The sequence below is a fragment of the Elephas maximus genome, chromosome 2 (genome assembly GCF_024166365.1).
Source record: "Elephas maximus indicus isolate mEleMax1 chromosome 2, mEleMax1 primary haplotype, whole genome shotgun sequence".
Taxonomy (NCBI): domain Eukaryota; kingdom Metazoa; phylum Chordata; class Mammalia; order Proboscidea; family Elephantidae; genus Elephas; species Elephas maximus.
In genome coordinates this window covers 206,156,506-206,171,693 of record NC_064820.1, presented here as the reverse complement: position 1 = coordinate 206,171,693, position 15,188 = coordinate 206,156,506, and the positions used below count along the sequence as shown (strand labels likewise).

At 37.3% G+C, this 15,188-nt stretch overlaps 1 protein-coding gene across 1 annotated transcript; it reads left to right on the top strand.

Annotated features, from left to right (window-relative positions):
* Positions 1–13,405: 13,405 nt before the first annotated feature.
* LOC126067767 (olfactory receptor 2T27-like) lies at positions 13,406–14,332 on the top strand. The gene has a single exon (XM_049870004.1). It carries the CDS (start codon positions 13,406–13,408, stop codon positions 14,330–14,332), a length of 927 nt encoding a protein of 308 aa, XP_049725961.1.
* Positions 14,333–15,188: the final 856 nt, after the last annotated feature.

Here is a 15,188-nt window from a genome sequence, read left to right as displayed (position 1 = left end):
ACAAAATTCAAGCCAACAGAATTCAACAACATATCAAAAAAATGATTCACCATGACAAAGTGGGATACATACCAACTCTGCAGGGATGGTCCAACATTAGAAAAACAATCAATGTAATCCAACACATAAATAAAACAAAAGACAAGAATCACATAATTTTATCAATTGATGCAGAAAAGGCATTTGACAAAGTTCAACACTCATTCATGATAAAAACTCTCATCAAAATAGGAATAGAAGGAAAATTCCTCAACATAATAAACGGCATTTATACAAAGCCAATAACCAACATCATCCTAAATGGAGAGCCTGAAACATTCCCCTTGAGATCGGGAATCAGGCAAGCGTGCCTTTTATTACCACTCTTATCTGACGTTGTGCTGGAGGTCCTAGCCACAGCAATTAGGCTAGATAAAGAAATAAAGGGCATCCAGATTGGCAAGGAAGAAGTAAAAGTATCTTTATTTGCAGATGATGTGGTCTTATACACGAAAACCCCAAGGAATCCTCCAGAAAACTACTGAAACTAATAGAAGAGTTCAGCAGAGTATCAGGATACAAGGTAAACACACAAAAATCAGTTGGATTCCTCTGCACCAACAAAAAGAACTCCGAAGAGGAAATCACCAAATCAATACCATTTACAATAGCCCCAAAGGGATAAAATAAAAAAATAATAGTGTATTATTTTTTTACTTAGGACTAGATCTAATCAGAGACATAAATTTTTTTTTTTTTTATGTCTCTGATTAGATTTAATCCTAAGTAAAAAAACGGACCTGCAAAAAGAAAACTGCCAGACACTACCGCAAGGAACCAAGAGAGACCTACATAAGTGGGCCTACATAAGTGTAAATATATCCTTTGTTTATGGATAGGAAGACTCAACACTGTGAAAATGTGTATTCTCCCCAAAGTGATCTACAGATACAATGCAATTCCTATCCAAATTTCAAGGACAATTTTTAATGAGATGGAGAAACAGATCACCAAGTGCATGTGGAAAGGGAAGAGGCCCCAGATAAGGTAAGCATTACTGAAGAAAAACAAAGTGGGAGGCTTCACACTACCTGATTTTAGAATCTATTATACCGTCACGATAGTCAAAACAGCCTGGTATTGGTTCCACAGCAAATACATAAACCAATGAAACAGAATTAAGAATCCAGACATAAATTCATCCACCTATGAGCAGCTGAGGAAACCCTGGTAGCACAGTCGTTAAGAGCTACGGCTGCTAACCAAAAGGTCAGCTGTTCAAATCCACCAGGCGCTCCCTGGAAATTGTATGGGGCAGTTCTACTCTGTCCTGTGGGATTGCTATGAGTCGGAATTAACTCAAAGGCCGTGGCTTTATGAGCAGCTGATACTTGACAAAGGCCCAAAGTCTGTTAAATGGGGAAAAGACAGTCTTTTTAACAAATAGTGCTGGCATAACTGGATATTCATCTGCAAAAAAAATGAAACAAGACCCATACATCACACAAAAAGTAACTCAAAATGGATCAAAGACCTAAATATAAAATCTAACATGATAAAGATCATGGAAGAAAAAATAGGGAAAAAAACTAGGAGCCCTAATACATGGCATAAACAGAATACAAAACATAACCAACAATGCGCAAACATTAGAAGAGAAACTAGGTAACTGGGAGTTCCTAAAACATCAAACACGCTCATCAAAGACTTCACCAAAAGAGTAAAAAGACAACCTGTAGAACAGGAAAAAAATTTTGCCTACAACACAGTTGATCAAGGTCGAATCTCTAAAATCTATATGATATTGCAAAACTTCAAAAACAAAAAGACAACCCAATTAAAAAATATGCAAAGGCTATGAACAGACAATTCTTCAAAGAACACATTCAGGTGGCCAGCAGATACTTGAGGAAGTGCTCACGATCAGCCACTGGAGAAATGCAAATCAAAACTACAATGAGATGCCATCTCACCTCAACATAGCTAGCATTAATCCAAAAAACACAAAACAATAAATGTTGAAGAGGTTGTGGAGAGACTGGAACACTTATACAATGCTGGTGGGAATGTAAAATGGTACAACCACTTTGGAAATCGGTTTGGTGCTTCCTTAAAAAGCTGGAAAAGGAAGTACTATAGGATTCAGCAATCCGACTTCTCGAAATACATCATAGATAAATAAGGGCCCTCGCCGTAATAGGCATATGCACAACCACGAACATTGCAGCAAATTTCACAATAGCAAAAAGATGGAAACAACCTAGTTGCACATCAGTGGACGAATGTGTAAACAAATTATGGTATATTCACATAATGGAATACTACTCAACGATAAAGAACAATGATGAATCCAGGAGACATCTCACAGGATGGATGAATCTGGAAGGCATTATGCTATGTGAAATTAGTTGCAAAATGACAAATATTGTTTGTTGTTAGGTGCCATCGAAAATCATAGTGACCCTATGTACCATACAACATTTCTTTGAGGGTCTTCCTCTTTTCTGCTGACCTTGTACTTTACCAAGCATGATGTCCTTCTCCAGGGACTGATCCCTCCTGCCAACATGTCCAAAGTGTGTAAGACAGTCTCGCCATCCTTGCTTCTAAGGACCATTCTGGCTATACTTCTTCCAAGGCAGATTTGTTCGTTCTTTTGGCAGTCCATGGTGTATTCAATATTCTTCACCAATACCACAATTCAAAGGCGCCAATTCTTTGGTCTTCCTTAATCATTGTTCAGCTTTCACATGCATACGATGCCATTGAAAACACCATGGCTTGGGTCAGGCACACCTTAGTTTTCAGGGTGACATATTTGCTTTTCAACACTATGAAGAGGTTTTTTTCCTGCAAATTTGCCCAATGAAACCTGTCTTTTAATTTCTTGACTGCTGCTTCCATGGATGTTAATTGTAGATCCAGGTAAAAGGAAATTATTGACAACATCAATGTTTTCCCCATTTGTCATGATTTTTCTTATTGGTCCATTTGTGAGGCATTTTGTTTTCTTTATGTTGAGGTGTAATCCATACTTAAAGCTGTGGTCTTTGATCTTCATCAGTAAGTGCTTCAAATCTTCACTCTCAGCAAGAAAAGCTGTGTCATCTGTAAAACGCAGGTTGTTGATGAGTCTTCCTCCAATCCTGATGCCTCATTCATCTTCATATAGTCCAGCTTCTCAGGTTATTTGCTCAGCATACAGATTGAATAGGTATGGTGAAGCAATACGACCCTGCTCCACACATTTCCCAGTTTTAAACCAGGCAGTATCCTCTTGTTCTGTCCGAACAACTGCCTCTTGATCCATGTGCAGGTTCTTCACGAGCACAATTAAGTGTGCTGGAATCCCATTCTTTACAATGTTATCCATAATTTGTTGTGATCCACACAGTCAAATACCTTTGCATAGTCAATATACCACAAGTAAACATCCTTCTGGTATTCTCTGCTTTCAGCCAGAATCTATCTGACATCATTAATGATATCCTTGGTTCCAAGCCCTCTTTTGAGTGTGGCTTGAATTTCTGGCAGTTCTCTGTCTATATGCTGCTGCAGCAGCTTTTGAATGATTGTCAGCAAAATTTTGCTCCCATGTGGTATTAATGATATTGTTCGATAATTTCTGCATTTGGCTGGATCACCTTCCTTGGGAATAGGCATAAATATGTATTGCTTCCAGTCTTTTGGCCCGGCAGCTGTCTTCCAAATTTCTTGCCATACATAAGTGAGCACTTCCAGAGCTACATCTGTTTGTTGAAACATCTCAACTGATATTCGTCAATTCCTGGAGCCTTGTTTTTGCCAATGCCTTCAGTGCAGCTTGGATTTCTTCCTTCAGTACCATCAGTTCCTGATCATATGCTACATCTTGAAATGGTCAAAAGTTGACCAATTCTTTTTGGTATGCTGACTCTGTATATTCCTTCCATCTTCTTTTGATGCTTCCTGCGTTGTTTAATATTTGTCTCATAGAATCCTTCACTATTGCAACTCGAGGCTTGAATTTTTTCACTTCTTTCAGCTTGAGAAATGCTTTTGGTTTTCTCTCTCCAGCTCTTTGCACCTGTCATTATAATACTTTACTTTTTCTTCTTCAGCTGCCCTTTGAAATCTTCTGTCCAGTTCTTTTATTTCATCATTTCTTCCTTTTGCTTTAGCTCCTCGATGTTCAAAAGCAAGTTTCAGAGTGTCTTCTGACATTCCTTTTGGTCTTTTCTTTCTTTCCTGTCTTTTTAATGACCTCTTGCTTTCTTCATGTATGATGTCCTTGCTGTCACTCAACAACTCATCTGGACTTTGGTCATTAGTGTTCAACATATCAATCTATTCTTGATGGACTCTAAATTCAGGTGGGATATATTCAAGGTCGTACTTGGGCTTTTGTCAACTTCTTATAATTTTCTTGAGCTTTGACTTGAACTTGCATAGGAGCAATTGATGGTCTGTTCCACAGTCTGCCCCTGGCCTTGCTCTGACTGATGATATTGAGCTTTTCCATTGCCTCTTTCAACAGATGTAATCGATTTGATTCCTGTGTATTGCATCGGTCAAGGTCCATGTGTATAGTCTTCTTTTATGTTGGTGAAAAAAGCTATTTGCAGTGAAGAAATTTTTGGTCTTGCAAAATTCTAACATGTGATCTCCAATATCATTTCTATCACCATGACCATATTTTCCAACTATTGGTCCTTCCTCTTTGTTTCAAATTTTTGCATTCCAATCACCAGTAATTATCAATGGACCCTGATTGCATGTTCAATCAATTTCAGACTGCAGAAACTGGTAAAAATCTTCAGTTACTTCATCTTTGGCTTTAGTGGTTGTTGTATAAATTTGAGTAATAGTCATATTACTGGTCTTTCTTGTAGGCATATGAATATTATCCTATCACTGACATCGTCATATTTCAGGATAGATCTTGAAATGTTCTTTTTGATGATGAATGCAGTACCATTCCTCTTCAAGTAGTCATTCCTGGCATAGTAGACCGTATGATTGTTGGTTGAAAATGGTCAATAACAGTCCATTTCAGCTCACCAATGCCTAGGATATTGATGTTTATGTGATTCATTCCATTTTTGACAATTTCCAATTTTCCTTGATTCATACTTTGTACATTCCAGGTTTACATTATTAGTGGATGTTTGTAGCTGTTTCTTCTTATTTTGAGTCATGTCACCTCAGAAAATGAAGGCCCCCAAAAGCTTGACTCCATCAAGTCATTAAGGTCAACTCTACTGTGAGGAAGCAGCTCTTCCTCAGTGGTCTTTTGAGTGTCTTCCAACCTGGGAGGCTCCTCTTCTGGCACTATATCAGACAATGTTCTGCTGTTATTCATAAGGTTTGCACTGGCTAATTCTTTTCAGAAGTAGACTATCTGGTCCTTCCTAGTCTGTCTTAGTCTGGAAGCTCAGCTGAAACCTGACCATCATGGGGGACCTTGCTGGTATCTGAATACCGGTGGCATAGCTTCCAGCATCACCACAACATGCAAGCCCCCAGAGTATGACAAACAGACATGTGGGGGAATATTGTATGAGACCACTATTATAAGAACTCAAGAAAAGGTTTAAACACAGATGAAAACATTCTTTGATGGTTACGAGGGTGGAGAGGGAGGGAGAGGGGAATTCAATAACTAGATGGTAGACAAGTATTGTCTTATGTGGAAGGAAGGATTACACACAATACAGGGGAAGTCAGCACAACTGGACTAAGCCAAAAGCTAAGAAGTTTCCTGAACACAACCAAACACTTTGAGGGACAAATTAGGAGCAGCGGCGGTGTCCAGAGAACATGGTTTCAGAGACAATCTGGGTCAACTGGCATAACAAAGTTTATTAAGAAAATGTTCTGAATCCCACTTTGGTGAGTGGTGTCTGGGGTCTTAAAAGCTTGTGAGAGGCCATCCAAGATACATCAATTGTTCCTAACCCCCCTGGAGCAAAGGAGAATGAAGAACACCGAAGACACAAGGAAAATATTAATCTAAGAGAAAAAGGGCCACATAAACCAGAGACTCCATCAGCTTGAGACCGGAAGAACTAGGTGGTACCCAGCTACCACCAATGACCACCCTGACAGGGAACACAATATAAAGTCCCTGAGGGAGCAGGGGACAAGTGTAGTACAGAACCCAAATTCATGTAAAGTCAGATTTAATGGTCTGACTGAGACTAGAGGAACCCCAGAAGGCATGATCCTGGGACTCTCTGTTAACCCAGAATTAAAATGATTCCCAAAGCCCACTTTTCAGAAAAAAATTAGACTGCTCTATATACCCTGGTGGCTTAGTGGTTAAGAGCTATGGCTGCTAAGCAAAAGGTAGGCAGTTTGAATCCACCAGGACTTCTTGGAAACTTTAAGAGGCAGTTCTACTCTGTCCTATAGGTTCACTATGAGTTGGGATTGACTCGATGGCAGTGTTTTTTTTTTTTTTTAATAAACATAAAATAATACTCGTGAAAAGTGTGTTCCTTAGTTCAAGTAGATACATGAGACTAAATGGGAAGCTCCTGTCTGGAGGTGAGATGAGAAGGCAGAAAGGGATAGAAGCTGGTAAAATGGACACAGGAAACCCTGGGTGGAAAGGGGGAGTGTGCTGTCTCATTATAGGGATTGCAACGAGGGTCACATCACCATACGTGTGTAAATTTTTGTATGAGAAACTAACTTGAGCTGTAAACTTTCTTCTAAAAAGCACAATTAAAAAAAAAGAAAACAATTCCATTTATAATGCATCTAAAATAATAAAATGTTGAGGAATAAATTTACCTAGGAAGGTTAATTATACACTGAAAACTATAAAACATTCTTAAAAGGAAATAAACCAAACCAAAAAACCAAACCCATTTTCATCAAATCAGTTCTGACTCATAGTGACCCCAAGGGGTTTCTAAAATTGTAAATCTCTACAGAAGCAGACTGTCACATCTTTATCCGGAGGAGCAGCTGGCGGTATTGAACCATCGACATTTTGGATAGCAGCTGATCACTTTAACCACTGCACCAACAGGTCTTCTTAAAAGGAATTAAAGGAAACCTAAATAAGTGGAAAGATATTCCATGCTGATGTGCAGTATGGCTATTATCAGAAATACAGAAAATAGCAAGTGTTGGTTAGGAAATGGAGAAATTGGATCCCTCAACCACGCTGATGGGATTGTAAAGTAGTGCAGCTGCTGTGGAAAACAGTGTGAGTGGTTCCTCAAACAGTTAAACATAATACTACCATATGACCCAGCAATTTCACTTCTAGGAATACGACCAAAAGTACTGAAAGCAGGTAGTAAAACAGATACTTGTTCACCAATGCATATTGCAGCATTGTTAACCGTAGTGTAGAAATGCCGAAGTGTCCATCAACGAATGAACGGATAAACATACAATGGGATATTATTCTGTCACAAAGAGAAATAAAATTCTGATACATGCCACGATATTGATGAACCTTAAAAAAATCATGCTGAATGAAATAAGTGAGACATGAAAGGATAAATATTGTATGACCCCACTGATACGAAACATCTAGACTAGGCAAATGCATAGAGACTAAAGTTTATTATTATTACCAGGGTCAGGTTGTTGTTGTTGATGTTGTGTGTCGTTGAGTTGCTGCCAACTCATATCAACCCTATATGACAGAGTAGAACTGCTCCATAGGTTTTCTAGCTTATAATCTTTACAGATTCTCTCACAGTGTGGCTGGTAGGCTCGAACCTTCCACCTTTTGGTTAGCAGCTGAGGTCTTAGCCATTGTGCCACCAGGGCTCCTGCCAGAGGCAGATAAGAAAGAGAAATGCAGAGGTATTACTTAATGATTACTGAGTTCCTCTGAAAGTGGTGAAAAAAATTGGAAAGAGCGTTGATGGTTGTACAACATGGAGGATATAATTAATGTCACTGGCTTGTACACATAAAAGAGGTTGAAATGTCAAATGTTTTATTATATATATTTCGCCACAGTTAAAAAAAAAATTAAAAACCCAGTGGTAACTAATTACTAAATAAACAAGAATGCTGAATTTACCAGAAGAAAAAAAAAATTAATTATAAAACTGTTTTTAAACTCTGCCTTACTTTAATAATTGTAGTGTCGTTACATTTACTATGTCTTTTCTAAACATCTTGGCAGCTTGTGAACATTAAGCTTGGTTGTGAAAGGAGAGGTGATCTGGTTCCTAATTATATGATTGATTTAATTACTTTGGGGTATGTGGAAGTACCTCCCAATTGCTAGTAGTGTTGTTTTTGGATTTTAAAGCTCTATGTAATTTTTTTTCCTAATTGAATAGAAGAATGCTAAAGCTAAGCCCAAATCTTTGTCAGTGTATTAAATACTGTGTGACTGTGAACACGATGGGCAAGAACACAGACACTGGAGCAGGAAACATGTTCAAATTGTGACACTTGTTCTCTGGGAAAATTTAGGTAACTTCTATACAGTTGTTATCCACATGTAAGGCACTTGGAACTCTGCCGGGCACATAGGAAGTGATCAATACATATCAGCATTAGTTTAATATCATGTAAAATTCACACTAGAAAAATCCCTTTGCTTACAGGAACCATAGAGTCAACACTGACTCAAATTATCCTCACCATGTGACTTAATCTCTCCCCAGTATTCCAAAATCCTTCAGATGTTTCATTCCTAAATCAAGCTCAATTCCTGGGTATTATATTTCTGTTCCTTGTATCATATATCAAAAAAAAAAAAAAAAAAAAACTACAAGTTATGGTTCAATTCATACTACTCAACATACTCATTCATAAAATTCAAAATCCCATCCCCATATCATAAAACATTTAGCACTTGGCAGTATCCCCCAAAATTTGCATTAATCAATTCACTTTAAACTCACAAAACCCAATAACATACTTTCCTTATCATCCCATTTTATTGATGAGGAACCCAAGGAAAGAAAAGTAACGTATACGAGTTATTAATAAGTGGTGAAGCCAGGAAGAAAACTTGCTTTCTCTGGAGCTGAAGTGACAGCTATTAAGTTCTACACTGGCGTTTAACCACAGTGGTATTCCAGCTTTCAAAATGGAGTAAGCTGGGACTGGTGAGTGATTGATATTTTGTTTGTTTATTTCCAAGGTAACAGAGGTTTTAAAAATGTGGGGCTTTTGAAGGACAATGGCATAAATGTGCTACAGCCTACCTAAGGGAACAGATGGGCAGACAAGAGACATTGTCTCTGAGGACAGGGTAGGTAGAATTGTAAATTGGCCTGAATCTTTGTGGTAGAGACTTTTGCAGAGTATTTAGCCTCTTTGGTTCATTGGCCATTACATCAAAGGAAGAAGCACTCCTCTGGATACTTCTGTGTCCAAAGCTTCCTTTTATGTATATAAATTTCTAGTGACATCTTGAGGAAAATGGTAACACGTAACATAATTTATATCTAGTGTTTCCAAAAATAAAATAGATTTAATTTTAAGTCCCTTCCCCCCCTGAAAAAAAAATTCAATTGAATTGTTAGGCACAAAGATGGTTGAGACAATGTTCTGTGTAGGTGAGTAGTTAGGTATATTATTCAACATTTTCAAACTTGCTTTTAGAACACAGCTGAAATCAATGTTGCATAATAAGTTATTGTAACCTTTGAGTCAGTACAAATATAAGTGAAATTGTGTAATGTTCTTAAATACCAGTTTATATATTTACCACATGTATCTGATCGCATCTTTAGAGATTTTTTAAAAAACTAAGAAAAAAGCTGAATTCAGACAATTTTTGAGATACAAAAATACCCTGAATGCACAGCCATTGAATATTTGTTAACACAGACATTTGAATAGCTTTATTTATGTACTCATTTACATCTATCTGTGTATTCAAGTTGGAGATCATTTAAAAAAAATTTTAAGTGCAACAATTTTTACTTCATTAAAATAATAACTGTATAACAATTTAAGATATTTACATTAAAAGGAGACGTATTAGAGGAAAATGGATCTTTTGCCCACAGACTGTTTAAGCATAAATGAATGAACATTTGATAGACTTATACACAAGACTTTTTGTTGAGGTAAATCGGTATGGACTTTTGAGCCCTTAATGTCCCTCTAAAAACACTATCTGTAGTACAAAGAACATCACACTGGAACGTGATTTAGAATATGGGAAGAGTGCCTTTTAATAACTCATTTACTGTTTTATATTCCCTTTACCTTACCTTGGATATGTTTTCATTTCTCTCATTGACATTTGCCAGTGGTTTAGAATGACTGATCTGTTCAATACATATTTTTATACTTAGTGATGCTTTTATAGCTACAGACAATGAAATTATTTTACCATCAGGAAATGAAGTGCTTTGTTGAATTGAAGTGCCTTGCGTTTTTGTTAAGAAGCCGTGGTGGTGAAGTGCTAAGTGCTCGGCTGGTAACTGAAAGGTAGGCAGTTGAAACCCACCAGCCACTCTGCCAGAGAAAGATGTGGCAGTTGCCTTCTGTAAAGATTACAGCCTTCAGAACTCAATGGGGCAGTCTACGCTGTCCTACAGAGTAGCAGGGAGTCTGAATTGACTCAATGGCAATTGGTTTTATGGGTATCTTTGTTGTTCTGATTTTCTCAGTTAACCATTCTTACTCTCTCCCACCTTCTCTTTGAGGCCAAAGACATGAAGTTTCACAAACACTGGTAGTAAAGATTCAGTATCAGAACAGAGCCAAACAAATCCTGAGTCAAGATGACTTTTTTTTTTAATTGAGTTGTTTTGAAGAATGTATTTTAACAGATTTAAAAAGCCCTGAATTATCAACCATCAAAAACAAACACCCCAAACCCTGAAACCTTCATATCACATAGTTTTATTTTTATAATAATATATATTTTGCATTTTAATTGTGTTTATTTTAATTACAACCCTTTGACAGAAATTTATAAAGCCCAATTTTGAAAGAAAAGAATGTTGCTGAAATAGATTTCAGAACCCATTTACTTTTAGCTGTGATGAGCTTCCCTGAGTTAAGCAAAAATAACAAATCCTTAGTGTTTTGAACTACCTTGTGCTGACTAGTTATTATGTTTTTATATAGATGCTACAGAACTCAGTTTATTGATGCAAAAAGATGTATAGGCATACATCACTTAAAGTAAGCATAGTTTATATAATGCACAATGTGTATAAAAAATGTTCAAACGTATTAAGGGGTCAGTGTTAATTTTATGGAATTTCCTATATGGGGCATCATAATAGATGATTGGGTTTACAGCCAAAGATAAAACAACTCACTAAAGTCTCAGGCACCCAGTGACTCAGACCACCCTTTTTCAGGAGCGAGTTTAGTTTTCCTGGGTGTTGAGTGAAATGCATTTCTTCATGTTGCTGTGTTTTTATGATGCAACTTTTGGGGAACATCTTGGATAACCTGTACATTAGCAACTCTAATTCATCTACTCATTTCAGTTTTATTTCCACAAAATAGCGTAAGAGCCAATCGAGCTTCTCTCCATGCAGACTAGGTGCTTTATGTTTCCTTGTACACTGCTGTACTGGAGTGCAGATGAAGAACATCATCAAGACTCTAGCTAGAATAGATCACTACCAGCGGTGTTCAGCTCTTTGGTTGTTTCTGTTGTTTTTTGTATCATCAACAGTCTTCTGAGTATGTGGAGTCAGGATTCCCAGCCTGACCTAGTTGGCAGTCTGATATTGGGATTCTGTCTATACTCCCTGAATGGTTTTAGCTCTTCAGTTATCAAATTAAAAAAAGAAAGAAAGACAACCTTACTCATTGTTGATTGATAAAATAGAGATTACTTAAAGACACTTCTCTTTTAGAGATCACATTAAGTAACATGCTGAGGCAAAAAAGCATGGAATTTGGAAACATTTAGGCCCAATTATAGTATGTACTGATTCCCTTAATTTCTGTGAACTCTGCCTGGATTACTTGATCTCTCTCAGAATCTGACTCACCTTTGAAAAATGAAGAAATCAATTTCTTGCAGAGCTGTTAGTGTTAGTTGCTGTCAAGTCAATCCAGACTCATGGTGTGCAGAGTATTAACTGCTTCCTAAGGTTTTCAAGGCTGTGATTTTCAGAAGCAGATCACCCGACCTGTCTTCTAAGGTGTCTCTGAGTGGGTTCAAACCACCCAACTTTAGGCTAGTAGTCGAGAACTTAACCAAGTAGCATATGAAAAGCACGTAACCAATTTCATTCAAGAGTATAGAAAATTACTCATGACCATTACCTTATTTATTCAGTCCAATCAGGACTAAGCAAAACTATGGAATGGTTTTAAGAATCCATGTTGGATGTTTTCCTTATATATATATATATATATATATATATATATATATGCATGTATATATAAACAGAACCTTTCTCTTAGCAGTCAAACTCTTAACCACTGTACCACCAGGGCTCCATATATATATGTATGCATGTATATATGTGTGTGTGTATATATATATATATATACACACACATTTTTATATATGTGTGTGTATGTATATATTATATATATATATATAAAAGATATATATATGTGTATATATACTCATGCATATATACAGTGACACCTGTGAGGGCTGGAACTTGATGGGGCTTCCTTGTTTTTCCAGGTCTAGCAAGTTTTCTGCCGTGACAAGGTGTAGTCTTACCTGTTTTCTATAGCACTCTATTAGTGGAAAATATTTGAGTTTTCCTTTTCTGAGATGTTCCCGCCTTACACAGGTTCCTATTTTTGAAAGTTTTACTGCATGTGAATTAAAAAAAAAAAAAAAGTTGGAGTGGAGTCAAGTCCAACTCATAGTGAACCTAGAGGACAGAGAAGAACTGCCCCATAGGACTTCCCAGGAGTGGCTGGTGGATTTGAACTGCCAATCTTTTGGATAGCAGCTGAGCTCTTAACCACTGTGCCACCAGGGCTCCATGTAAATGTATATATACTGCAGATTTGGTGTCTTCTGACTTAGAGCATTCTACTTTGGAAATTGGTGAAGCTCAAATGAGGCTCATTAGGAAGGAGTGCTCTGACACATCAGCAGTCTGCCAACAGTTAGGATGAAGTGATTTGACCATGAGGTGAAAAGCCTAAAACCTGCAAAATATATGAGATGTATGGATATTTATAATTTTAACCCAATTCTACTTATTAAAACTATTAAAATTTCAAGGAATTTAAATGCATTTACTTGAAATACTGAAAGTGTCATATTTTGTGATTTTTTTGTAAAATTGTTTTAAATAAATGTACAGTGATGTTGCAGTAGTAATGAATGTATTTTGTGGTAAAGACATAGAATCGAATATAGTTGAAAACATATATGTAGTATTGTATGACTAAAGGAGAAAAAGAAGGTGGTGTATTATAGAATGAGAGTAAGTCAAATTGGATAGATGATGGGGTTAAAATTTTTTGTAAACTCTCTCCAGGGTAATACACTGAAAAAGAGAGAATGGGGAGATGGAGCAATCAGACCACTGGAAATGACTTTGTTCTCCTGGGGCTGTTCCACCACAACCAAGCACCCAAGCTTATCTTTGCTGTCATCTTCCTGGTGTTCCTCATGGCCCTTGTTAGCAATGCTGTGATGATGATTCTCATTTGGTTGGACTCTAGACTTCATACTCCTATGTACTTTCTTCTGAGCCAACTTTCCTTCATGGACCTCTTGTATAGCTCCACTTTTTTCCCCAAGATAGCCATTGACTTCCTTTCTGGGAAGAACACCATTTCTTTTATTGACTGTGGAATTCAGCTGTTCCTTTTCACGACCCTTGTGGGAGCAGAATGCCTCCTCCTGGCTGTCATGTCTTATGACCGCTATGTGGCTATCTGCCACCCACTCCATTACTCAATTCTCATGCGCCCTGCAGTCTGTGGTTTTATGGTGGTTGGGAGCTGGCTGGGTGCACTGCTCAATGCCTTGATCCACGTCTTGTATACTCTCAATCTCTCATACTGTGCCTCCAGGGAAATCCATCATTTCTTTTGTGAGATACCAGCTCTCCTGAAACTTGTTTGTGGTGACACATTTCTTTATGAGAATGGTCTTTTTGTCAGTGCTGTTGTGTTCCTCCTTATTCCAATATCAGCCATCATGGCCTCCTATGGGAAGATTCTCACAACTGTTTTGGGATTAGGGTCAACCATGGGAATAAAAAAGGCTTTGGTTACCTGTTCTTCCCATATGATTGTGGTGTCTGTCTTCTATGGAACAGCCATCATGAAGTATTTTCTGCCCAAAGCCTATCATACTGCTGAGCAGGATGAAGTGGTCTCTGTCTTCTACACTATTGTCACACCCATGCTTAACCCCCTTATCTACAGTCTTCGAAACCAAGAGGTGGCTGGAGCCCTGAAGAAGGTTCTGCAAAGATAAATAACCTTAGAGAACTGACTTCCAATGAGAATAAAACATGAAAGTATAGATCTCAGTTGCATAAGATTATTACTACACCAGAAATAAACAATATATAGCAAGCAAACTGCTACTTTCTGTAGACACCTCATGGTCAAACCACTTCACCCTGACTGTTGGGAGGCTGCTAAGGTGTCAGAGCACTCTTTCCTACTGAGCCTTATCTGAGCTTCACTGATTTACAAAGGAGAATGCTCTAAGTCAAAACATACTAATGTGCAGGAGTCACAAATCAATATGAATCATGTGTCTTTTTGGTATTATGCAAGAGTAAAAATTCATACCTTATGCAATATTGTCTCTACTAAATTTCACATTAATTCTTCATAAGTAGCAATATTATAAAAGCACTTAAAAATAAACATTAGCAATAACAGATTAGTAATAAATAAAAAATTAGTAATAAACACTTCAGTAATAAATAAAACTTAAGTGTTTCAGTTTTTAAGGTTGTATACTTGGTTTTGAATGTATTATTCTAGTGTGGCCCACAAACATACATTTTTATTTCTGTTCTCACAGCTTTATGTTGGAAGTGATATTATCCTTTTTAACTAATTTTTAGTAGCACAAACACTATTTTTTAAATAATATTTACCTAATTATCTGTAGTAGTTTGGCCTAATTAACTGTAGTAATATACTTAAATATTTCCAGTTACTAATCATTCAGGTCCCTGCATAATTGTGTGTGTGTGTATAAAAAAAAACCAAACCCAGTACAGTCGAGTTGATTCCGACTCATAGCGACCCTAAAGGACAGAGTACAACTGCCCCACAGAGTTTCCAAGGAGCGCCTGGAGGATTCGAACTGCTGA